Source organism: Salvelinus fontinalis, chromosome 9 (assembly GCF_029448725.1).
Source record: "Salvelinus fontinalis isolate EN_2023a chromosome 9, ASM2944872v1, whole genome shotgun sequence".
Lineage (NCBI taxonomy): Eukaryota > Metazoa > Chordata > Actinopteri > Salmoniformes > Salmonidae > Salvelinus > Salvelinus fontinalis.
The window spans coordinates 47,244,335-47,271,362 of record NC_074673.1 but is presented as its reverse complement, the minus strand read 5'-3'; the positions used below and the strand labels follow the sequence as shown (position 1 = coordinate 47,271,362).

The 27,028-nt window shown below is 43.7% G+C and overlaps 1 protein-coding gene across 2 annotated transcripts in view; it reads left to right on the top strand.

The window, feature by feature from the left end:
- Positions 1–27,028, top strand: part of LOC129862723 (metabotropic glutamate receptor 8-like) — a 238,714-nt gene that overhangs the window by 165,281 nt on the left and 46,405 nt on the right. For both annotated transcript variants that reach the window (XM_055934632.1, XM_055934631.1), the window contains exons 4-6: positions 2,340–2,475; positions 3,777–3,931; positions 4,113–4,250. In XM_055934632.1, the coding sequence (XP_055790607.1) occupies positions 2,340–2,475; positions 3,777–3,931; positions 4,113–4,250 (429 nt within the window). The remainder of the gene's footprint in view (positions 1–2,339; positions 2,476–3,776; positions 3,932–4,112; positions 4,251–27,028) is intronic.

Genomic DNA, 27,028 nt, shown 5'->3' with positions numbered 1-27,028 from the left:
TTAAACTCCACCAACGAAACTAGATCATCAAATTTGAAAATGTTCAGGAGAGAATTCCAGGACCACGGAGCTGAGTAACTAAAACTATTTCAACCATGACCTGCTCTAATATTTGGTACTGTTAGAAGCAAATGAGAATGGGACCGTAATTGATATTTATTTACCGACCAGACTAAAAAAGAACAGAGATATGGCCATATAAATCAGTGTATACCAGTGTTAAAGCCTATGCAAGGTCAATGACGACCAGCCAACAGCGCTGTAGAGTTCACAAGGATGTGTTAGACGTTTTTGATTTGTAATGAACCTGAGGGCTGCATGATACACTGAATCAAGTCCCCTCAGGGTAGTGGTTGAGGCCTGCATATATTGTCACGCCCTGAACATAGTAAGCTGTTTTTTCTCTGTGTTGGTTGGGGCATAATGGTGACTTGAGTGGGTTATCTAGGTGAATTTGTATGTCTATGGTGGCCTGATATGGTTCCCAATCAGAGGCAGCAGTTTATCGTTAGGCAGCCATTTCCCTTTTGTGTTTGTGGGATCTTGTCTATGTTTAGTTGCCTGTCTGCACTATTTGTATAGCTTCACGTTTCGTTAGTTGGTTTTGTTGTTTTTGTTCAGTGTTCATTCATTAAAGAGAATGTACGCATACCAGACTGCGCCTTGGTCTCTCTCATACGACGATCGTGACATATATATAACATCACTAAAACCACCAGTAATGTACATCGTACCAGCTCCTTCCTGGCCTCCAACGAAAAACAAGCCTTCTAGGCGATAGCGATAGATTCATGTGTGTACAATGTGCCCTCTGCATCGCGTGGTGGCAGGTGGCTGAGGGTGGAAGGTCACAGCAAGTCACGAAACAGCTAGCTCTAAACCTTGTTTACTGTACCCTCCGAGACAACATTTAGTCATACATTTAACTAAACTTTCAGAAGTGTTTACTAGATTATGTCGCATTCATTTTGAAGTTTTATCAGCGATTTCCTTCAGACAATATCCCATCATGGCGCCCCTCAGAGATGTGACGCACACGAACATCCCCCAAACTCCCTTAATTACACCCAACAATGATATAGATGACAACAACTAAGCATAACAATTTGGAAGTTGGGAACACCAGGGGAAGCAGATTGGCCATTACCCTTAAAAAGGTATCAATTTAGGGTTAATAACTCGTTGTGTTTGGGACAGTAATGTGGCGAGATGGCTCCCTGATGGAGCTGGAAGAGACACAAAGAGATGGAACTGTTGCAGATAGACTGTAACGAGAGATTGGATTTCAAGGGGAGATCATCGCTTAAGGTAGAGCAGAGAGCCTAATGATATAATAGAGAAGTCTGAAAAATATGGAAGGTTATTATGGACCCAATTAAAGATGGAGGACTTCTCCTGTTGATGCACTGACGCGCTTTATCAAGTGCTGTTTATTTATATTCCCTGTGATGGATTCGTCACATCTGGCAGAGGTTTTTGAGTGCAAACAAATCAAGCTAAGCACATAAGTCGATAATACAGTCTGTCAGGCGCCACCTGATGTTTTTTAAACACCTAAAACCAAGTGATACAATTTGATATAATCTGAAATGTAATGCAGTTCTCACACTCAAGAGTGGATGTAGGGACTGGATGGATGGAAGGATTTCTCTGGCTCCCTCATCTGTATGCTGCTACTGTCCACATGAATGAATCAGATAGTGATGGTCTGTTTCTCTCTCCCACTCTCTCTCTCCCTCCCTTCCTCCATCTCTCTCTATCCCTGTTCTCTCTGCCATGACCCTTCACTGTCTTTCCCTGTCTATTTTCTTTCCTCTCCATTTTCTTCTTATCCACTCTGTCCTCTCTCCTCCTCAAATCCATCCCTCATCTCTCCTTCATCTTCACTTTCTCCTTCATTTCCTCTCACCCTCTACTTGCTGTCTCATTCCCACCTTCTTCTCTTATCTACCTCACCTCTCTCTCTTATCCACTCTTTTTGGCTCTCTGTCTTGCTCTCCTCAACACATTCCCATCTCCACATCTTCACTCCTATCTCTCTCTTGCTCCTACGTATCTCCACCCCTCCATTCCTCTCTTTCACACATCTCCCTCCTCACTACATCTCTTGCAACCCCTCCACTTCTCTTTCTTTCCAACCCTCTATCTTCCCCCTCTCTCTTTCTCACCATCTTTCCCTCTCTATGCCTACAACCCCTTCTCCCACATCCTCCCTCCATACCTCTACTGCTCTCTCTTTTACCCCTCCCCGTCCACCATTCCACTTCCTTCTCTCCTTCATCCCTTCCCTTTGTCCATCCCTCCTCTCTCTCTTTCCCTCCCTCCTCCTCTCCCCACAGGTGGTGTGTGCATTGCCCAGTCTCTGAAGATCCCCAGGGAGCCCAAGCCGGGGGAGTTTGACAAGCTCATTCTGCGATTGCTTGAGACCTCCAACGCCCGAGCCGTCATCATGTTTGCCAATGAGGACGACATTAGGTGTGTGTCTCTGTCTCACACACACACACGTCCTCCTTCAGTCAGTGCACTCTAGTCGCCAGCGAGTTAAAAACAGTGTTTATCCTCCATCCGTTAATCCACAAACCCTTCACTGTGGATTGAGATAACGATGTTCTGATTAACTCCGGGACACTATAGGTAAGACAGCCTGTCTATGCGGTGGAGTGCATTGTATTGCAGTTCCTTTCAGCACATAAAGAACTCTGGTTATCTCGCCTTGATCTGAATAAGATTGAATTAAGCGGCAATGATCATCTGCACATTTTAATATTAGAACTTGAATGAAAGCTCTCTCAACCGAATACCTGCAACTCGAGAGAGGGGGAGAAAAACGACATTTCTAATGCTCCTCAACCGAAAGCTCAGCACCTGAGGGTAATAACTAAACTCAGTTTTCCAAACTCCTGAGGACTGGTGTCGAGCCACACATCTTTCCTAAAATGGTTATATTAGACCGGATCTCCCTGAGGTTGAACTGAGGAGGAGTTGAGAAGGTCTGGTGAGGGTGGCTTTGCAGGAATCAAAACTGTAATATGGTTTCCTTCCACATTTACCAATTTCTTTAAATAGCTATATGGAAGCCATCAGGTTAGCAGAGCTTAGATGGATCATTGGAGATATTGGATATGTATCTCAGATTGGACAATGACAGTTGAATATCTTTCTCTCTCTCTTTATAATTGCATATTTATTTTATTCAACCCTTATTTTGATTGAGAACACATTTTCATTTCCTGCAATGACCTGGGGAATAGTTATAGGGGAGAGGAGGAGGGATGAAATATCCAATTGGAAGCTGGGGACAATTAGCTGGCCATGATGGTACGGTGCTAGGGCCAGATTGGGAATTTAACCAGGACAACAGGGTTAACACCCCTACTCTTACGCTAAGTGGCATGGGATCTTTTAGTGACCACAGAGAGTCAGGACACACGTTTAATTCTCATCAAAAAGACGGTACCCTACACAGGGAAATATCCACAATGACTGCCCTGGGGAATTGGGATCTTTTTTTAGACGAGAGGAAAGAGTGCCTCCTACTGGCTCTCCACACCACTTCCAGCAGCATCTGGTCTCCCACCCAGGACCGACCCTACTTAGCATCAGTGGCAAGCCAGTGGTGGGATGCAGGGTGGTATGCTGTTGGATGATGTTGCGGTTGGGGTCGAATATATACAGGAAGTGAATCGGAATTAAGTGAATTGAAATTCAGTGAAATGAAATTCAGTGAATCGAAATTCAGTGAATCGGAATGTAACAACTTTGTTTTCTTCTCACAGGCGTATCCTGGACGCGGCCAAACGCAACAACCAGACTGGTCACTTCCTTTGGGTTGGCTCAGACAGCTGGGGGTCCAAGATCTCCCCTGTGGTCCAGCAGGAGAAAGTGGCAGAGGGGGCCATTACCATCCTCCCCAAGAGAGCCTCCGTGGACGGTGAGAGAACAGGAGACACTGAGCCTTGTTGACCATACTCAGCAAACAATGGGAAATAATGCATGTATATGAAGCACTGTGAGATGTATAACACTTTTGTGTTATAGAATGTGGCTTCAGGCTGAAATAAGTTTATTTTGTCTGTTTTTATTCCTCTATTCAATTTTCATCCTTATCTCAGCCTTCGACCGTTACTTCCGGAGTCGCTCCCTCTCCAACAACAGAAGGAACGTGTGGTTCGCGGAATTCTGGGAAGAAAACTTTGCGTGCAAGTTAGGGATGCATGGCAAGCGACCTGGGAGCCCCAAGAAATGCACAGGTACAGCATGTTCTTTCTTAAGCACTGAGGGAAGAGCATTATCTGGGGACGAGGAAGAACCCTCCTGCAGAGGTCTGTGCGTTCCCTCAGTGCAAACCTGACTGTTTAAACAGTGCACTGCAGAGATAGGCAGTGAACAACAGAGAGACAATAGTCTGTTGCTGGCGTGTATCTTCATCCCAATGCTATACAGACCCTAACCATGATAGTCTGGACTATCTCACACCCCAGCCAATCAATGCCATGCTTTTGGTAGCCAAGAGGTGATGGATGGATGGCATAGGAGGTTGGTGGTACCTTAATTGGGAAGAACGGGCTCATGGTAATGGCCAGAGCGGAATAGGTGGAATGGTATCAAACACATCAAACACAAGGTTTCCATGTGTTTGATGCCATTCCATAAGCTCTGTTCCAGCCATCATTATAACTTAGAACTCCAGTTATAGCACTGTAATTTCATTCCACCGGAATTTCACTTTCAATATCTCTGGGAATATGTGGGGGAACGGGTTTGCTCTAGCTTGAAATGAAACATCCGTATGTAGCACTCTTCGAATGTACAGTAACTCTCTGAGGCACAAACAACCATTTTGCAGAGACATGCTGTATGTCTGAAGATTTGGATGCATGTGTTTGTGTTGAAGACCTCTGGAGACAAAGGCATCAGATCCACACATTCTGTGTAAATGTGTTTCTTTGAGTGTGTGTGTGCAGGGAAAATGTATGTACGTACATTGTGTTTGAATTCATGATATTTTTACAATAACAATTTTATTCATAAAAAAATGCAGGATGTGAGTGTATGGCTGTGTTTGAGCTTTTTTTCGCCCCCAAAACTCTGTTTGTGTCTGGGGATATGCAGAGGCAGACGGCTGTCCGTTGCCCATATCCCAGACGACACTTATTGTTGTGACACGGTGACTTGAAGTAATGAGAATAATTATGGAGCTGTTGTCGCCGTGCTCTCTCTCTCACTCGCCCCCCCCCCCCCCCCCCCCCTTATAAGCTCCTTATCTGCAATAGGATGCACACAACGCTGCAGTGCTGATAGATTCGTCTGTTAACAACACGGCCAGATCGCCTGATTATTATCATCTTTTTTAAAAGTCAGTAGGGAAGGCATCAAATCACGACAGCGTGACAAAAAAGGCAGCGCATTCTGTCATTAACAAAGCGGATGCGCCATGATCCAGCGAAAGCAAGTGGCACATACTAACTATTGTGTGCAGAAAATTATAAAAAGGTCTTGCACTTAAGCCGACTGAGGGAGACAGCCAGATCAGCCCGAGGGTGTTCCAAAATGAATTCCACATCACTAAGCTTAGCATATACAGCGCTTGTCTACTGAGAGTTGCATTGTGCTGCCGACAATGTCCCCACTGTGGGGGCGGCAAAAAATGTAATCCTTGATGATTTTGAGTTTTTCTGGAACACAGGCACTTTGGGACAAATCCTTTGGCGACATGGCAGACACACCAAACAGGATTTGGTAAACGCACGGTAAGAGTAGCCAGGCAGCAACAGGACCGAGGGGAGAAGAAAAAAGAAACACCAATCTCAGCTTTCCAAAAATACCCCCATGTTGGTATCTCCCTCCATTATAAAGCTCATGTAATTTTGCCTGAGCAAGGTAGACGGTTTGAAATCTGTTTGCCCCTGTCAAAAGCACTCCGGGCCTTTTCACTCTATTCTTTCCCTGGTGTGGGAGCGAGGGGAGCAGCTTGAGTACATTTTATTAGCAACTCGAGATTGAGTTTTAGTGCCGTGTGGAGAGGAGCTGCATGGGCATCTTTTATCTGTCGCTGTCTGCAGAGTAATCATGCAACAAGACACACGGCTGAATCAGCACCACCTCTGATCATTGTCCATATGTGTGTTTGTGCGTGTGTGTGTGTGTGCATGTGTGTGTGCTTATTTTTTTGTTTGTGGCCATTGCAATATCACACGATATCCCCATCCCTCTCGTAAACCTATAAAGAAAACGAAAAGTGCTGACATGCTAAAGAATGCATTTTGTGTTTAGAACCAGGTGTTTGGTGCAGACATACAGTACCAGTCAAAAGATGCCAAGAGTGTGCAAAGCTGCCATCAAGGCAAAGGGTGGCTACTTTGAAGAATCTCACATTTTAAATATATTTAGATTTTATAACGACACAAGGCGAGACCCTGATGCAGACACAGGAGGCAGATGGTTATAGTCTCTGATATTTATTGAACAACGAGGGGCAGGCAAGAGGCAGGTCGAAGACAGGCAAGAGTTCATAACCAGGTCAGAGTCCAAACGGTACAGGGCGGCAGGGAGGCTTGAGGTTAGGCCTAGGCAGAATGGTCAGGCAAGCGGGGTCAGTGTCAGGGCAGGCAAAAGGTCAGAGCCGGGAGGACTAGAAAAGAGAGACTAGGAAAAACAGGAGCTTGGAAAAACGCTGGTTGACTTGGCAAGAGACGAACTGTCAACAGACAAACAGAGAATACAGGTATAAATACACTGAGGGTAATAGGGAAGATGGGTGACACCTTGAGGGGGGTGAAGACAATCACAAGGACAGGTGAAACAGATCAGGGTGTGACAGATTTTCTTTAACACTTTTTTGGTTACTACATGATTCCATATGTGTTATTTCATAGTTGTGATGTCTTCACTATTATTCTACAATGTAGAAAATAGTAAAAATAAAGAAAAGCCCTGGATTGAGTAAGTGTGTCCAAACATTTGACTGGTACTGTTTATGAACATTTGCATGTGTACTGACAGTATGTGTGTGTATGTGTATCTGTCGATGCAAGCAAATGTGTGTACAGACATGTGTGTCATCGCATAGACGGAGTAAACAGGAAACCGGGAAATGGATGCACCTTCGTTGGCATACAGTAAGTGTTCTCAGACATTAACATCAGATACTGTATCCTGTGAAATGTCAATGATGTTTGATTTAGCGTTGCGTCACAGCTGTGCTCTCTTCTCTCATTACATCCTATGTGAGGCTAAGGTTTAGTCATACTGCAGTGCAAAGTGCCATTATACAATCACAGATGTATCCACTTGCTTCTTATGTAGTTCTTACCCTGCAGTGTTTCCTCTTCACTGGTGGAACAGCTCTATAGTTTCTCCTACCTTGAAGCCACAAATACAGAACTGAAGCCATATAAGTCATGGTACAAAAGCTGTTCTCCACTGGGAAATGGAAAGAGTCATAGGATCAACAGACATTTATGCACCAAGTAGTGGTACACGATCCACTGCAATGTGATATAATGCAGAACTAGTGGGTCACTTCAACAACTAAAATAAATTGTTTGGTTCTTTGAAAGTGTGTCTGTGTGTCAAGTAGGTCAGGCGTCTTAAGTGCTCTGTTAAATTATAATTGCTCTGCGTTGCAAACTCCTCATTTAATTCTCTGTTACTCAGTTTTTCAGTATCTTGCGGTGATGATAACATTGAATACTATGTGAGCACTTATCTTTAGTAGTGGAGGAGAGGGAATCAAAAGGAACTCAATATCGAAAGGGATATACTTCAGCTCTATGGTGCAAATGTTCTCTGGTTTTGACACGTCATATATTAAATGGAGGTTTTCACGCAATTAAATAGCTGTCACTTCATATTACAAACTGTCATTTTTTGTTATTTCTTGACAGAACTCCGGGGCCAACATCAATCTCATCCTCATCAATGTTAAAGCCAAAATGGCAGTGAATTCTATACAGTGATAACGATTTTCAATGAACCCTTACTGTATTGCCTGTGTTCCTTATTCTTTCTAGTGTTTTGTTACATTGTATGTCTTCAGGCTATGTGGGCATTTTGGTCCATAAATCACAGTAAATAAGGGGTAAACATCCTTTTGTGGTCCTATTGATTTCCATGTATTAGTCTGAAAGAGAGAGTGAGAGAGGGGGGTGGGTAGAGAGAGAGGGGAGAGAAAGAGAGAGGGGGGAGGAGACAGAGAGAGTCACTTGAGGGAAATTAGAACATGCTCTATGGCTTTGTGGGGGTGGTCTTGAAGGGCCTTGATCATTGATGGTAATTAATCAGGATAATTAAATATCTTTATTGACACAATGGCCTAAGGTCAGAGGGCACGGTGTCTACATTCCATCATGCTGTCCGTGTGCCGCTGGTGATATTGTCAGCATTCGTCTCTGGTGTTGAGCTGTAGACATGTTCACAGGCTGTACAGTAGCTCTAAGCACCTAATTTCCCATATATTTTTTAAAACATTTGTTTAACTACTGAAGTCAGTTAAGAACAAAGTCTTATTTTCAATGATGGCCTAGGAACAGTGGGTTAACTGCTTTGTTCAGAGGCAGAACAGATTTTTACCTTGTCAGCTCAGTGATTCGATCTTGCAACCTTTCGGTTACTAGTCCAACGCTCTAACCACTAGGCTACTTGCCACCCCCGAATGAGTGTGTCCATCCAAGCAAGAAAATCCATGCAATGACTGCAGATAGTTTTTTCCCCCTCCCCTTTGTTCCTACTGTTAATGTCATCATATTTTCCCCGGTATAGTCATGTGATTTCAATAGAACTAAGCACATAGGCACTTAGTCAAAATGAACAATATAATAAAAAAATAACTAGTGTTTCAATTAAATATTGGTAGACCTACTACAGTCACATCCAAAATTGTTAAAAGATTAGCAAAAAAATACTATATAAAATAAATAATACAAATACTGAGCTTAGCTCCATTTTTTAAAAATTGTTTTATTATACTAATTTTGTTTAACAAGTAATATAATTTTTTCTCAAAAAGATGTGTCAAAATAATTTTTGTTACTTTGTGCACACTCCCCTTGCAAGGATAACGGCACTAAACCTTTTTTATAATGTTTTATGAGATTGGAGAACACATTGGGAAGTCTGTTGTCACTGTCATTAAAGTTTTTTCTCTCACAACCTTTCCAAAGAGCCTATTGGCATGCAAGTGGCGTCAATCTTGGTGAACCAAAGATTCAACCAATTTCTGTAATTCTCCAACTGTGGCCCTTTGCCTCCAGAATCATCTTCCTCACTGTGTGTGGGGACAAGTTACGCATGTGACCTCTACCAGGCAAGTTTACCACTGTTCCAGTGGTTTTGAACTTCGTAATTATTGAGCTAATAGTGGTATATTTAGTTGTTTCGCTATTGTTTTGTACATGGTCAAAACCATTTGTCAGTTTTTTGCCTTTCCCCATGGTGATGGATAACAAATGGATTTTGCATGCATGATACTTCATTTTAGTGGTGCCAATCATTTAGACACATATCTTTTTGAGATAAAAAAAGACTACCTTTTAAACAAAATAACTTCCTGTGCGTCACGATCTTGGAAATGTGTGGACCAAGGCGCAGCGTGAATATGATTTCACATATTTATTGAAGTGAAACTAACAAAACAAAATAACAAACCTTACAAAGACCGTGATGATGTAGTGCCAAAGCACACTAACAAACAATCAATATCCCACAAATGCAGGTGGGGGAAAAGCCTACCTAAATATGATCCCCAATTAGCGGCAACGATTACCAGCTGCCTCTAATTGGGAACCACACAAACCACCAACCTAGAAATCTAAACACTAGATAACCCCCCCAGTCACGCTCTGACCTAAACACCATAGAGAACCGAGGGCTCTCTATGGTCAGGGCGTGACGCTGTGAGCGATTTGTTAGTATAAAATCTAATTTCAACTTTTTTTCTTGCATACAATATAGCTCAGTATTTTTATTCTTTTTTTGATAAAAAATGTTTTGCTCATCAAGGGTTACACACAGTAACACAGCAATGCGATGGAGTATTTGCCCTTGTTTTTGTCCACAGCTTGTTTTTGTCCACAGCTCACATATTTCAATTTCGCTTTACTATTATGCTTTATTTCCTACACACTTGTCCACAGATGCCCTGAGCTTTCAATGTTTACGGCACAATCACTTCATGCCTCCAGTTATGACATTCTGATGTGTACTACTCATAGCTTATTCTAACCTTGAACAATGGCAGTAAGAATAGAAAACTAAGCCGGAACAAGTTTTGTACGATTGCAGCTTTAACCAACAATGTGGATCAGAATCAATGCATACTGCCATGAGACAAAGAAAGCAGGTGGATGTCAATTGGACTTAATTATAAATATTTTATTACAGATTTCTGCTTTGATGCACTACCTCAGCCAAGCAAAGTAACCAATTTGTATCCTCTTTCGAAAAAGGTTGCTACTGTTCTCTTCCCCTTTTTACATTTTATTTAACCAGGCAAGTCAGTTAAGAACAAATTATTATTTACAATTGACGGCCTACCCCATACAAACCCAGATGACACTGGGTCAATGGTGCACCGTCCTATGGGACTCCCAATCATGGCCAGTTGTGATACAGCCTGGTATTGAACCCGGGTCTGTAATGACGCCTCTAGCACTGAGATGCATTCTCTTTGACCGCTGTGCCACTCGGGAGCCCCCTTCAAGCATGCAAAGATACAAAATACTGAAATTCCCTGAAAGAGGTTGGAGTCACATGAAAGCTTACTCTTGGCAGACATTTTGTCCTGCCCATTTGATGCCACATCTTTGCACCCGTGTGCTTGATTCCAAACATATCCAGATCAAACGCAATCTTGACAAAAACCCAGTCTGTCGCCGTTTCCCTCCATTTTTGTCTACTGGTTCTCTTCCCTCTAATGACTTGGCTTCTTGATTTGAAAGCAGAGTGACAGTCAGGGGAGAAGTCGCCTTCTATTGGAGGTTGGAGATGGAAGCTAAGTGCACAGCGCTCAGGAACATTTTGGAAAGTAGACTTTTGATTAGGGATTTTCTTCAAAGAGTCTTATAGGGTAATATGTTACATCTTCCGCCAGACATCTTCCCAAGCTTGTTATAGTATCAAAGGCCTGCTCTTGACATTCCCCTTTGAAAGTAATGGCGAAGCTGAAGTGTATTGATGCGAAGGGTTTCTAACACCAGCCAATCTCTTAGGAGAGATAGTGTGGGTCGGACAGTATATAGGTCTGACTTACTGTACAGTCGTGGCCAAAAGTTTAGAGAATCACGCAAATATTAATTTTCACAAAGTCTGCTGCCTCAGTTTGTATGATGGCAATTTGCATATACTCCAGAATGTTATGAAGAGTGATCAGATGAATTGCAATTAATTGTAAATTCCTTCTTTGCTATGCAAATGAACTGAATCTCAAAAAAACATTTCCACTGCAATTCTGCCCTGCAACAAAAGGACCAGCTGACATCATGTCAGAGATTCTCTCGTTAACACCGGTGTGAGTGTTGACGAGGACAAGGCTGAAGATCATTCTGTCATGCTGATTGAGTTCGAATAACAGACTGGAAGCTTCAAAAAGAGGGTGGTGCTTGGAATCATTGTTTTTCCTCTGTCAACCATGGTTACTTGCAAGGAAACACGTGCCGTCATCATTGCTTTGCACAAAAGGGCTTCACAGGTAAGTATTTTGTTGCCAGTAAGATTGCACCTAAATCAACTATTTATCGGATCATTACGAACATCAAGGAGAGCGGTTCAATTGTTGTGAAGAAGGCTTCAGGGCGCCCAAGAAAGTCCAGCAAGCACCAGGACCGTCTCCTAAAGTTGATTCAGCTGCGGGATCGGGGCACAACCAGTACAGAGCTTGCTCAGGAATGACAGCAAGCAGGTGTGAGTGCATCTGCACGCACAGTGAGGCGAAGACTTTTGGAGGATTGCCTGGTGTCAAGAAGGGCAGCAAAGAAGCCACTTCTCTCCAGGATAAACATCAGGGACAGACTGATATTCTGCAAAAGGTACAGGGATTGGACTGCTGACGACTGGGGTAAAGTCATTTTCTCTGATGAATCCCCTTTCCGATTGTTTTGGACATCCGGAAAAAACCTTGTCTGGAGAAGATAAGGTGAGCGCTACCATAAGTCCTGTGTCATGCCAAAAGTAAAGCATCCTGAGACCATTCATGTGTGGGGTTGCTTCTCAGCCAAGGGAGTGAGCTCACTCACAATTTTGCCTAAGAACACAGCCATGAATAAAGAATGGTACCAACATATCCTCCGAGAGCAACTTCTCCCAACCATCCGGGAACAGTTCGGTGACGAACAATGCCTTTTCCAGCATGATGGCGCACCTTGCCATAAGGCAAAAATGATAACTAAGTGGCTCGGGGAACAAAACATAGATATTTTGTGTCCATGGCCAGGAAACTCCCCAGACCTTAATCCCATTGAGAACTTGTGATCAATCCTCAAGAGGCGGGTGGACAAACAAAACCCCACAAATTCTGACAAACTCCAAGCATTGATTATGCAAGAATGGGCTGCCATCAGTCAGGATGTGGCCCAGAAGTTAATTGACAGCATGCCAGGGTGGATTGCAGAGGTCTTGAAAAAGAAGGGTCAACACTGCAAATATTGACTCTTTGCATCAACTTCATGTAATTGTCAATAAAAGCCTTTGACACTTATGAAATGCTTGTAATTATACTTCAGTATTCCATAGTAACATCTGACAAAAATATCTAAAGACTCTGAAGCAGCAAACTTTGTGAAAATTAATATTTGTGTCATTCTCAAAACTTTTGGCCACGACTGTACACTGGCCATTAACATTCTACCTGTAGATTTTCAGCCCAACACTAATCTAGTGCACCTGATTCTAATAATTAGCTGCTTGATAAACTGAATCGGATTAGTTATAACTGAGGTTGGAGTAAAAACCTACAGGAGAGTAGTTCTCCAGAAACAGGGTTGGGGAGCACTGGTCTACATTTACTGGATTAGACAGGACGATAGGGCTTTGAAGGCTTTGGAATTAATAGCCTTACATTTATATTTTTTTATAGGCCTAGTATAGGCACTCAGTAAAGTCAGACGGTTGTAGGAAATAGATCTCAACATCTTGGACAGAATACAGTCATAAAAACAATGAACCCAGATAAGAGCAAAAAATAAGTGGAACAGGTAGTCTAAGGACTTTTAATAGCGGCCAGAAGTGTCCTGCCAGTATCCTGACAAATTCATTAGGGCTACTTCCTCCTTGCCAAGAAACAGGAGATCTGACAAGGATATGCAAATACCATGCCTGATTTGTATTTCTCGTTAATTGCTAACATATACATTTTCTATGTAGAAAAAAATACAAAAACACACAATACATCAACTCCCACCTCCCTTCACGGCATTCGTAGCAGGCTGCTGTAATTCAAATAGAGACATGTGCATGGCAACAAAATACGTTGGGCCAGTGTGCAATTGCACATTTGCTAGTTTAAAAGCTTTCTCAATATTAAATATCTTAATGAGCAAAACAGAAAGTCATTAGCAGAGCCCCTGTGAATGGAATTATATACAGTGCCTTATTAAAGTATTCAGACCGCTTGACTTTTTCCACGTTTTGTTATTAAGTTATTTATTTACTTATTTTAAAATGGATTACATAAAACCATTTCCTCAGCAATCTACACACAATAGTCTATAATGACGAAGCAAAAACAGGTTTTTAGACATTTTTGCAAAGTTATAAAAAAAACTAAAACAGAATACCTTATTTATGAGACTTGAAATTGAGCTCAGGTGCATCCTGTTTCCATTGATCATTATTGAAGAAGACCCAAGGCTGTAATCGCTGCCAAAGGTGCTTCAACAAAGCACTTAGTAAAGGGTCTGAATACTTACGTAAATGTTATATTTCAGTTCATTTGCAAAAATTTATAGAAAACAGTTTTTCTTTGTCATTATAGGGTTTTGTGCGTAGATTGATGAAGAATAAACCAATGTATTCCATTTTAGAATAAGTCTAACATAACAAAATGTGGAAAAGGTCAAGAGGTCTGAATTCTTTCCGAATGCACTGTACCTACCGAAGCTTTGATTGCACTGATCATGTCAATATCATACTTTCAAAATCTTAGCTAGCAAGCTAGACAGGCGGTCGTCGTAATGAATCAAGTCGATAATCTACTGGCAAATTATTTTCAATGATGATGAGAAATTATACATAAAACGTATCGGTGACAAACATTACACAACAAGTTGGAAAACGTAATATAACAATGAGTGGTTTGGAAGGAATCAATGGCTAACTGCAAGCTTTGCAAAGCAATCACTAGCCTGCTATTCAGTGGAGTGGGTGTGTGGTCCTAGTCTGGGTTTAAGGGTCTCTTTTCCAATCTTAAATGGATAAACATTCACATGCAACACCATGGGCCAGAAAAGGTTGAATACATTGGCGATGCTGTCAATCCAGCATGACTTCTGCCATGTTCAAAACAACTGGAAACTCGGAACTGGGAAATCTCAGACTTCAGTGAGTTCAAGACAACTGGGAACTCAGAAAAAACGAGCTCCAACTGGTAAAATACGTAATCCAACTCGGAATTCTAAGTCGGGAACTCGGGCCTCTTTCTAGAGCTTTCCGACCTGATTCAACCTGTTTTTTTTTCAGTTCTCAGTTGTTTTGAAAGTACCATAAATCCAGAGAATGCCCGACTTTGATGTCAAAGTTTGATGACAAAATTTACCCACAAGAAGAACAGCCGCGCCACCTTCCTGTTCAAGTGAGCACAGCAGAACAAGGTGATTCCAAAAAATGTATTGTATGCTGCTGCATAAATTATGTAATATGCCAGGGAGATATTTATACTGTAGATAAGAAAGTAAGCTGTTAGTACCCCATGTGCGTCACCTTAATAATGTGGTGAATTTCCCCCTTATAATTTAGCCTACTGTTCTGACTTGGTGGTGCATATGTAGTCTATAGCCTGTTTTAGAGAAATGTAATCATTGAATATTGTAAGAGCGTTCATTAACTGCTTAAATGCCCCCTCTATTTATCCTACGGCTCTGACTTTGTGTACATAGAGAATATTGTAAGAATGGCCCATGTTCTGAATTCTGTTGCTGTCCGTCCTAGCTCGCTGATTAATGTCTTATTCAACATTTTGGATTGTCCCTTATCCTCTTGCTGTTCCATTATGTATAGTTTGTACATCTCAATTGTTGTAGAAACCACATTTGTTAAAGCAAATCAGCCATATCAGCTGTTTTTAAAGGCAGTAAATTAAGCTGAATTTACTGTTTCACTGCAAGACAAGGCTCTGCTGAAAGCCATGTTTACCGGTAACAAGGATTCATTCCATGGTGCTGAAAAGAAAGCTCTTCTGTTGGGAGAGCTTTATGTAGGCCTTAACAGTTTGTGGGTACCAATTGTCACTGTTATATTGCAATTCATGTATTGTTTAGTGTTGTGTTGTGTAGTGGCTTTTCTGGCATGCATCCCACATTGTTTTGGGTTTGCCCCACCAAGATTTACATGCTAAAATCGCCATTTGAGGTCACAAAAGCTCAGAGAACAGGACCGCCAAGTGGTGAAGCACGTAGCGCGTAAAAATCATCTGTCCTTGGTTGCAACACTCACTACCAAGTTCCAAACGGCCTCTGAAAGCAACGCCAGCACAATAACTATTCGTCGGGAGCTTCATGAAATGGGTTTCCATTGTCGAGCAGCTGCACACAAGCCTAACATCACCATGCGCAATGTCAAGCGTTGGCTGGAGAGGTGTAAAGCTCTCCACCATTGGACTCTGGAGCAGAACAAACGCGTTCTCTGGAGTGATGAATCACGCTTCACCATCTGATAGTCCGACTGATTAACCTGTTTTTTGTGGATGTCAGGAGAACGCTACCTGCCCAATGCCTAGAGCCAACTGTACAGTTTGGTAAAGTAGGAATAATGGTCTGGGGCTGTTTTTCATGGTTCGGGCTAGGCCCCTTAGTTCCAGTGAAGGGAAATCTTAACGCTACAACATACAATGATGTTCAGGACCAGTGGTCACCAACCGTTTCTGAGTCAAGATCACTTTCGCAGTCAAAAAGCAAGCTGAGATCTACTGCTCAGATAAAAAATGTACATTAACCTCACACAAACAGTTTTGTAGGAATGAGGTTTGGGCAGTAGGCCTAATACATTATCACAGCATATTGGCTATTTGATTGGCCTGCCAATATTGTTAATCAGACCATTTATATTTCAAAACTCGAGCTTTGATAACAAAACAGATCAGTTGGTTTAGCACTTGTGAGGCACTGTGGAGCATGAATTGAAATAATTAGCATTTTTATTTTACTGGACTGATGGTACCTGCATCTGATGGTCAAAGAGGTCAAATCACGATCATCAGTGATCTTCAGGTCGAAAAGTTGGAGCTCTAGAAAGATGCCCAAGTTTCCGACTTGGAATTCCGAGTTGGATGACCGTTGAAAACATTTTTTCCCCCAACCCTCACTCACGGCCCCTGCTCACTCCTTCCTTTCCTTCGGTGTGACTGACCAGAGAGAGGGGACACGTCTTCCACCTTATGGTGAAACTCAAGTCGAACCACATCTGCCACCTGCACAAATGAATGTTGTTCCTATGACCAGAGAAAGTTAAATATTCCTTAATATTAAAATCAACACGATGAGCTGCTAATAATAATAAAATGCAGGGCTATCGATACTTGGCTACTCATTCATTGCAGCTGCAGCCCGAGTGGAAGTACGGAGAAGTGTGTTTTGTTATAGTGTTGAATAAAACAGTGACAGTGCTGAATGTAAACTTAAACATGAACTCACTCATAAAAACAGCAGCTCTTTGCTGTATTCATTGACAGTCTCTCTGTGGTCATGGTTTTAAAAGTTACTAAATCTTACGTAGGCTAGTAGCCTATTAAACTTGGCTGTGGCCAGGGTCATGGAAACTCTGTAGCCACGGTTATTTGAGCTATCCGATTGGGCAGCGCAGTAGGTGCACTCGATTCAGTCACAGATTTGCTGGTCTGCGGAGTTTGTCTCACGGGAACACTTTGCCTACCCGGTGTGCAGGACTTTTGAATCAAGTGCACCTACCGGCAAGCCTTTAACGTTCGTTGGCTTTTCTACAGAAATATTTGGTGATCGACTAGGAATGCCTTGAAGATTGCGATTGAACGGTTGGCGACCACTGTAGACGATTCTGTGCTTCCAACTTTGTGGCAACAGTTTTGGGAAGACCCTTTCCTGTTTCAGCATGACAATGCACAATGCACAAAGCGAGGTCCATACAGAAATGCTTTGTCGAGATGGGTGTGAAACCCCAACAACCCCAACAAAAACCTTTGGGATGAATTGGAACGCCGAATGCAAGTCAGGCCTAATTGCCCAACATCAGTGCCCGACCTCACTAATGCTCATGGCAGAATAGAAGCAAGTCTCCCAGCAATGTTCCAACATCTAGTGGAAATCCTTCCCAGAAGAGTGGTGGCTTTTATAGCAGCAAAACTGACTGCAAGACCAACTCTATATCCCATGATTTTGGAATTTGATGTTCAATGAGCAGGTGTCAACATACTTTTGGTCATGTAGTTTAATTTTGAGTTGAGTTCAATGCATACTATTGAAGCATATTTCTGAAGGCTAGACGGATTGAAGGAGACATATTTAACCTGTAATGTCAGTACCTACTCAACCCATTCAATTCTGTCTGCTTAGTTTTTCTGTGTATCCTATAAAAAATGTAAATCTTGCAAAACAATGCTAGACCTAGAAGCATGTTATTATTATTGCTACGTTGATAGAATCGGACACATTTTTTACGTTAGTAAATAACAATGGGGAGTATAACAATAAGCTATTAATGTAAATATATTCAGGCTTGTCAGAGCCTTATATGCGCTGAAATTAGTGCTGTTGATTTATTTTCGACTTATCTCATCACACAAGTCTATCTCTGTAAATAGTTTTTCATTTATCTTTTTTTTTAAATCTAATTGAACCCCAGGGCATGATAGAAAATGGAAAACAGAAACTAGTCTGTCATGTACAGAGGTAATACATTTGCCCTGGTAAGTGATGTTTAATTGAAATGCCAGGACCCGTGATTAAGTTGTCTGTCAAATGTATAGAGCCTCAACGTGGAGGTGTCATAATACTCATAAAACATAGCGTTCAAACAGGGAAATGGTTCCAATCGGTTTTCCACCATTCATTTTTCCCATAGGGGATTTTAGAAACACTTAAAATAAGGGCTGTGTTTTGTGTAGCCTTACATTGGCGTGACATTTTTATAACTATTTTAACCTCTCTTGGACAATGTGACTTTAATAAATATATTCAGCTCTATATACTCACTCTCTAGCTAACACCTTTGCTAACAGTTATTGTGTCAACTTGCACTTGTCAAACATCTCATTCCAAAATCATGGGCATTAATATGGAGTTGATCCCCCTTTGGTGATATAACAGCCTCCACTCTTTTGGGAAGGCTTTCCACTAGATGTTAGAACATTGCTGCAGGAACTTGCTTCCATTCAGCCATTAGTGTGGTCGGGCACTGATGTTGGGCGATTAGTCCTGGTTCACAGTCTATGTTCCAATTCATCCCAAAGGTTTTCGATGGGGTTGAGGTCAGGGCTCTGTACAGGCCAGTTAAGTTCTTCCACACCGATCTCGGCAAACCATTTCCATATGGACCTCGCTTTGTGCACAGGTCATGCTGAACCAGGAAAGGGCCTCCCTCAAACTGTTACCACAAAGTTGGAAGCAAAGTATAGTCTAGAAGGTCATTGTATACTGTAGCGTTAAGATTTTCCTTCACTGGAACTAAGGGGCCTAGCCCGAACCATGAAAAACAGCCCCAGACCATTATTCCTCCTCCACCAAAAGCTGCAGTTGGCATTATGCATTTGAGCATGTAGCAATCACCTGGCATCCGCCAAACACAGATTTGTCTGTCGGACTGCCAGATGGTGAAGCATGATTCATTGCTACAGAGCATGCGTTTTTCCAGTGCTCCAGAGTCCAATGGCGGTGAGCTTTACACCACTCCAGCCGACGCTTGGCATTGCGCATGTTGATGTTAGACTTGTGTGCAGCTGCTCGACCATTGAAACCAATTTCATGAAGCTCCTGACGACCAGTTATTGTGCTGATGTTGCTTCCAGAGGCAGTTTGGAACTCGGTAGTGAGTGTTGCAACTGAGGACAGATGGATGTTACGCTCTACGCGCTTCGACACACGGCAGTCCCATTCTCGGAGCTTGTGTGGCCTACCACTTCGTAGCTGAGCCGTTGTTGTTCTTAGATGTTTCCACTTCATAATAACAGCGCTTACTGTTCACTAGCAGGGGAGAAATTTGATGAACTGAATTGTTGGAAGGATGACATGATTAGGCCGTCATTGTAAAATAAGAATTTGTTCTTAACTGACTTGCCTAGTTAAATAAACTGAATAAAATGCCGGTGCCACGTTGAATGTCACTGAACTCTTCAGTAAGGCCATTCTACTACCAATGTTTGTCTATGGAGATTGAATGGCTCTGTGCTTGATTTTATACACTTGTCAGTAACGGGTGTGGCTTAAACAGCCGAATCCACTAATTTGAAGGTGTGTATATATACAGAGTGTACAAAACATGAGGAACCCCTGTGCTTTACATGACATAGACTGACCAGGTGAAAGCTATGATCCCTTATTGATGTCACCCAAATGAATATCGCCCCATCGCACTCACCCCGTCATCATTAAGTAATACAAGAAGCTGGCCCACATCAAGGCCAGCATGCCAGGCACACTGGACCCACTAATTTGCCTACTGCTCCAACAGATCCACAGAAGATACAATTCCATCACTATTCACATGGCCCTAACACATCTGGACAAGAGGAAAACCTATGTGAGAATGCTGGTCATTGACTACAGTTCAGTATCCAACACTATTGTTCCCTCCAAGCTCAGAGCCCTGCGTCTGGACACTACTCTCTGCAACTGGATACTGGACTTCCTGACAGGAAGATCACAGGCTTTGAGGATTGGCAAAGCACCTCCTCCACACTAACTCTTAACATAGGGCCCCCCCAGGGGTGTGTACTCAGCCCTCTGCTGTACTCTCTGTTCACCCACAACTGTGTGGCTTTGCACTTTTCACGACATCAACTCCATCATCACATTTGCTGACGATTTCACAGTTGAAGGCTTGATAACCACAGTTGAAGGCCTGATAATGACGAGCCAGCCTATAGGGAGGAGTTAAGTAACCTGGCATTGTGTTGTCAGGACAACCTCTCCCTTATGGTCAGCAAAACAAAGAAGTTGATTGCTGTCTTCAATCAGCAGAGGGAACACACCCCGATCCACATCAACATGACTGAAGTAGAGAGAATCAGCAGTTTTAAGTTCCTCAGCGTCCACATCACTGTTGACTTGACATGGACCAACAACACCACTGATATTGTCAAGAGGGCGCAACAGCACCTCTACTTCCTAAGGCAGCTGAAGAAATTCATGTCACCATGTCATACCAGGTACATCACGGCCTGGTATGGGAATTGCTCCATCCACGACCGCAAGGCCATCCAGCCGATGGTGAAGACGGCCCAGTACATCACTGGGGTCGTGTTCCCACCCATCCAGGACTACCATTTGAAACAGTGCCTGAGGGGCAGACGGTATCAGAGCAAGATGTCTGATACCAACAGGCTCAGAGATAGTTTATATCTACAAGCCATCAGACTGCTGAACACTTGAACTGAACTGACCAACTGCACTGACTCTCCGCACCTTAGCACACATGCACTCACTCACGCAAACAACCACACAAACATATACACACATACATTCATGCGAGACATGATTCACAACTGCTGCAACCAGACTCTTATTTACTATTACTAATACTGAACGATTTAACCCTTTCCTGCTCGGAAAGTCAGGAAACCATTTTTTACTGGACCATGACATTGGCGTGCATAAATGAGAATAACTAGCTGGTGTCAAACTTTACATGAAAACATGATACATATTTTAAAAGCTGAGAAACAGCTATTTTACATGATATGACATACAATAGCACCACATCAAATTGTAATCAGCCAAGAAAAACACCTGCGAAAATGTGTATCTTATATGAAAATCAATGTTTTTCTCCCAAAAAACTGCCATTTACAAAAATGGCGAATGACGACAGAGAACAACTTGGAGCATATTGAGCCTCCTTTATTTTGTAAGAATTGATTATCTGAATTCAGAAGAGAAATATATTTTACTGTGAATGGGTTACGGATGTTTTAGTGACTAATGGTATTTTTGTCAAATTCTATGAAAAGTTCTGTAATGAGAAACTTCATCTGGATAGTATATTAAACACATATCTGGAACAAACAAAAAAAATACAAATAGCATTTAGTCTAATATATATGTTAAGGAAATATATAATTTTTATAAAGCAAGAACTTTATTGAAAGAAGAATTTTAGGGGAATACATTGTCTCATTCAAACCTGAAAATTAAGACATTTAAATCGCCATCATAACCATATACAACATTCAAATCAAACTGAAATGACAAAATATAATAAACAAATAAGGCATATAACAATTATTAGCTTTTACAACTACAATTTCTCCATTCAACTAGCATATAGTGTAAGTACAGACACTGGGAGACGAGAAGCAAGTACAGGGAGTGAACATTTAATGGATAACAGACAAGAAACAAATAATGACAACATCTGGACAGGGGAAAACATAACGACATGAATGCTGACACCGGGATTAAACCGAGGAACAGACAGATATAGGAGGGACAATCAACAAAGAAATGGAGTCCAGGTGAGTCCAAAGAAGCGCTGGTGCGCGTAACGATGATGGCAGGTGTGAGTAATGATGGGCCGCCTGGCGCCCTCAAGCGCAAGAGAGGGGGGGCGAGAGGAGGCTTGACATATGGTCTATTACACAAAGAGTCGGGAACGGGAACATTTCCAAAAGCTTTTTTTTTTTTTTTTACAGTCATTACAATATACAAGTCCTTAACATCCCCAATGCCATTAGAGTGAGGAATTAAACATAAAAGGAGGCTGGCACGCAGGATGTCTTTGATAAGAAAGGGAAAACCTGCAAGGGAGAAGGAACATGCATGAAAGGAAAACATGCAAGAGAGGTAAAATTATTACTGAACGTCTGAGCTACATCTGAATCCCTTTGCTGGTGCCTATTTCTGCAATGAGTCACACTCACTAGAGTGCCATAACCTAAACATGTTTGTTAATCTATGATGCAACATCATTTGCCCTAGCATTCAGCTGCCACAAAAACAAACCAGGTCCTGTTCCCCTTTCTATCGTTCATGTAACACAGCCAACAATTTCTAGAGGGGTTCTGTAGACTGGGAATGTGCTGTGTAAAAAGATGAGCTTACAATTTTCACAGACAAAGGTGCTACATTCACACACATTTGGGACTGTACCAACAGTGGACTGATGAAAAAAAGATTGTTCCTTTTAGGCATCTCTGTGCAAGAGATTTGTTATGCGGTACGTTGGCTACCCCTCATACGTTTGAGGTTTTTACAAAATGGACATTGCTGCATCTGCTTGGCGCATACAGGCAGTCCTCAGCTCGAGGGAAAAGTCTGTCAGGACTTCCTGGCTTCAGAGAGCATATCGGTGATACGGGAGTGGGCTATATCCCATAGTGATATACCAAAACAAATATTTGAAAGAGATTTTAAGGTTACTAGTGCAACCCCGGTTCTCTGATAATAGTTAGGTATATCATCGCATTTCCCTGTTCGCAAGAGCGCAAGGAAGAAGGATATGCTTGAGAACAAGTCAGAGGGCGGGATGGTGGTAACTTTTATAGAGTGGGGTCCCCCACTAGTCGCCACACTTCCTGTCTGTCTACGACAGACTTTGTGTGATTGGAGTGTTTAGTAATCTGCCCCAGAAATGGGTATATCCCACAGTGAGATACCTCACTCTATTATCAGAGGACGCAAGTAAGTTAACCCCTCTTGAGGAATGAGAAATCATCTTTCATTGGTTTTTGATGAGAGACCCATCTTATATAATGGAGGCTTTTTTCATTTTCCAGTGTAATTTGCAAATGCCTTGAAGTCCTCATACTTGTAGATTAGTACAAATTATTTAGGTGTTCTGAAGTAATATCCTCAATGCAAACTAATGATTAGCAAACTTGGCCAGTGCAAGTACAGTATGTGCATACTGATTCCTATAAAAAAATAAGTTATAGCACACCAAACCAGTTATGAATAAGAAAGTATGCATTTCGATATATAAAAAAAAAATACTTAAATGCTTTTTGAAGAACAGCAAAAACTGTCACGATCGTGTGGAGGATTGACGGACCAAAACGCAGCTTTAGGAAAATAAGCCATCTCCTTTTTATTAACGAAGAAGGCAAACGAAACAAAAACACTTAAACACTAAACAAAACAAGAAAACGATCGTGAAGCTAAACAACGATGTGCACACACTGGCTACAAACGTATCACATAGACAACTACTCACAACAAATGAAAGCCTATGGCTACCCTAAATAAGGCTCCCAATCAGAGACAACCGAAATCAGCTGTCTCTAATTGGGAACTCATTCAGGTAACCATAGACTCTCCTAGACAACTAAACATACATAGACAACGCTAGACACGTGTACTCAACACAAACCCATATACTACACCCAACAACCCCTTTACCATAGAATCACCCAAAAACAACAAAACACAAACATTCCCCATGTCACACCCTGACCTAACTAAAATAATAAAGAAAACAAAGAATACTAAGGCCAGGGCGTGACATAACCCCCCCCTTAAGGTGCGAACTCCGGGCGCACCATTAACCAGTCTAGGGGAGGGTCTGGGTGGGCTTCCATCCACGGTGGCGGCTCCGGCTCTGGTCGTAGTCCCCACGTCACCACAATCCCTAACCGCCTCCTTAGCTTCCTCCAAAAGACCCCCCTCCACATTAACCCCACTGCATTAAGGGGCAGTTCCGGACTAAGGGGCAGCTCCGGACTAAGGGGCAGTACCAGGGTAAGGGACAGTACCAGGGTCAGGGACAGTACCAGGGTCAGGGACAGTACCAGGGTCAGGGGCAGTACCAGGGTCAGGGGCAGCTCCGAACTAAGGGGCAGTACCAGGGTAAGGGACAGTACCAGGGTCAGGGACAGTACCAGGGTCAGGGACAGTACCAGGGTCAGGGACAGCACCAGGGTAAGGGGCAGCACCAGGATAAGGGGCAGCTCCGGACTGAGGAATGGCAGCTCCGGACTGAGGAATGGCAGCTCCGGACTGAGGAATGGCAGCTCCGGACTGAGGAATGGCAGCTCCGGACTGAGGAATGGCAGCTCCGGACTGAGGAATGGCAGCTCCGGACTGAGGGACGGCCCATGGCTGGCTGACAGATCTGGCTGCTCATGGCTGGCTGACGGATCTGGCTGCTCATGGCTGGCTGACGGATCTGGCTGCTCATGGCTGGCTGACGGATCTGGCTGCTCATGGCTGGCTGACGGATCTGGCTGCTCATGGCTGGCTGACGGATCTGGCTGCTCATGGCTGGCTGACGGATCTGGCTGCTCATGGCTGGCTGACGGATCTGGCTGCTCATGGCTGGCTGACGGATCTGGCTGCTCATGGCTGGCTGACTGATCTGGCAGATCCTATCTGATTGGCGGCTCTGGCAGATCCTGTCTGGTTGGCGGCTCTGGCAGATCCTGTCTGGTTGGCGGCTCTGGCAGATCCTGTCTGGTTGGCGGCTCTGGCAGATCCTGTCTGGTTGGCGGCTCTGGCAGATCCTGTCTGGTTGGCGGCTCTGGCAGATCCTGTCTGGTTGGCGGCTCTGGCAGATCCTGTCTGGTTGGCGGCTCTGGCAGATCCTGTCTGGCTGGCGGCTCTAGCGGCTCCTGTCTGGCTGGCGGCTCTAGCGACTCCTGTCTGGCGGGCGGCTCAGTAGGCTCATGGCAGACGGGCGGCTTTGCAGGCTCATGGCAGACGGGCGGCTTTGCAGGCTCATTGGAGACGGATGGCTCAGATGGCGCTGGGGAGACGGATGGCTCAGATGGCGCTGGGGAGACGGATGGCTCAGATGGCGCTGGGGAGACGGATGGCTCAGATGGCGCTGGGGAGACGGATGGCTCAGATGGCGCTGGGGAGACGGATGGCTCAGATGGCGCTGGGGAGACGGATGGCTCAGATGGCGCTGGGGAGACGGATGGCTCAGATGGCGCTGGGGAGACGGATGGCTCAGATGGCGCTTGGCAGACGGGCAGTTCAGTCATCGCTGTGCAGACGGCAGACTTCTGCCGGCTGAGGCGCACTGTAGGCCTGGTGCGTGGTGCCGGGACTGGTGGCACCGGGCTGGGGACACGCATCTCAGGGCTAGTGCGGGGAGCAGCAACAGGACGCACAGGACTCTGGGGACACACAGGAGGCTTGGTGCGTGGTTTAGGCACTGGTGGTAAAGGGCTGGAGACACGCACCATATAGCTAGTGCGTGGAGGAGGCACTGGTGGTACTGGGTTGGGGCGGGGAGGTGGCGCCGGAAATACCGGACCGTGCAGGCGTACTGGCTCCCTTGAACGCCGAGCCTGCCCAACCTTACCTGGTTGTATGCTCCCCGTCGCCTGACCAGTGCGGGGAGGTGGAAAAACCCGCACCGGCCTATGTAGGCGAACCGGGGACACCATGCGTAAGGCTGGTGCCATGTACGCCGGCCCGAGGAGACGCACTGGTGACCAGATGCGTTGGGCCGGCTTCATGACATACGGCTCAACGCTCAGTCTATCCCGGCCGATACGTGGAGCTGAAATGTACCGAACCGGGCTATGCACGTGTACAGGAGACATCGTGCGCTCTACTGCGTAACACGATGTCTGCCCGTACTCTCGCTCTCCACGGTAAGTACAGGGAGTAGGCGCAGGTTTCCTACCTGACTTCGCCACACTCCCTTTAAGGCCCCCCCCAAGAAATTTTTGGGTTGTACTCACGGGCTTCCAGCCTTGTCTCCGTGCTGCCTCCTCATATCGCCTCCTCTCGGCTTTAGCTGCCTCCAGCTCTTCACGAGGAAGGCGATATTCTCCCGGTTGTGCCCACGGCCCCTTACCATCCAGTATCTCCTCCCATGTCCACGAATCCTGTGTAGGTGGGTCCTGTTGCCGCTTTCCATGCCGCTTGGTCCTGTAATGGTGAGTAGTTCTGTCACGATCGTGTGGAGGATTGACGGACCAAAACGCAGCTTTAGGAAAATAAGCTATCTCCTTTTTATTAACGAAGAAGGCAAACGAAACAAAAACACTTAAACACTAAACAAAACAAGAAAACGATCGTGAAGCTAAACAACGATGTGCACACACTGGCTACAAACGTATCACATAGACAACTACTCACAACAAATGAAAGCCTATGGCTACCCTAAATAAGGCTCCCAATCAGAGACAACCGAAATCAGCTGTCTCTAATTGGGAACTCATTCAGGTAACCATAGACTCTCCTAGACAACTAAACATACATAGACAACACTAGACACATGTACTCCACACAAACCCATATACTACACCCAACAACCCCTTTACCATATAATCACCCAAAAACAACAAAACACAAACATTCCCCATGTCACACCCTGACCTAACTAAAATAATAAAGAAAACAAAGAATACTAAGGCCAGGGCGTGACAAAAACAAGCAAAAATGAGCCCAGCAATAATCAGCTTGGCTATAGCCTATTAGCTATACAATTGTAATGTTATACCCCTGAAAGGAGGGAAATATGAGAAATTATTCACACTGACACGTAGCATCAGCAACTGTTCAGTCAGTTGTAATGATGAATTGCATAAACAAACTCTTTTCTCAAATTACATAGCATTCACATTTGTATTCCTAGGCATTTCTAATCAAGCTCCGCACAAACAGACATCAATGGAGCACATAGATGATCATATTATCACATTCACATTAATTATTAGAATATTAGATACAATTCTCTATTAATA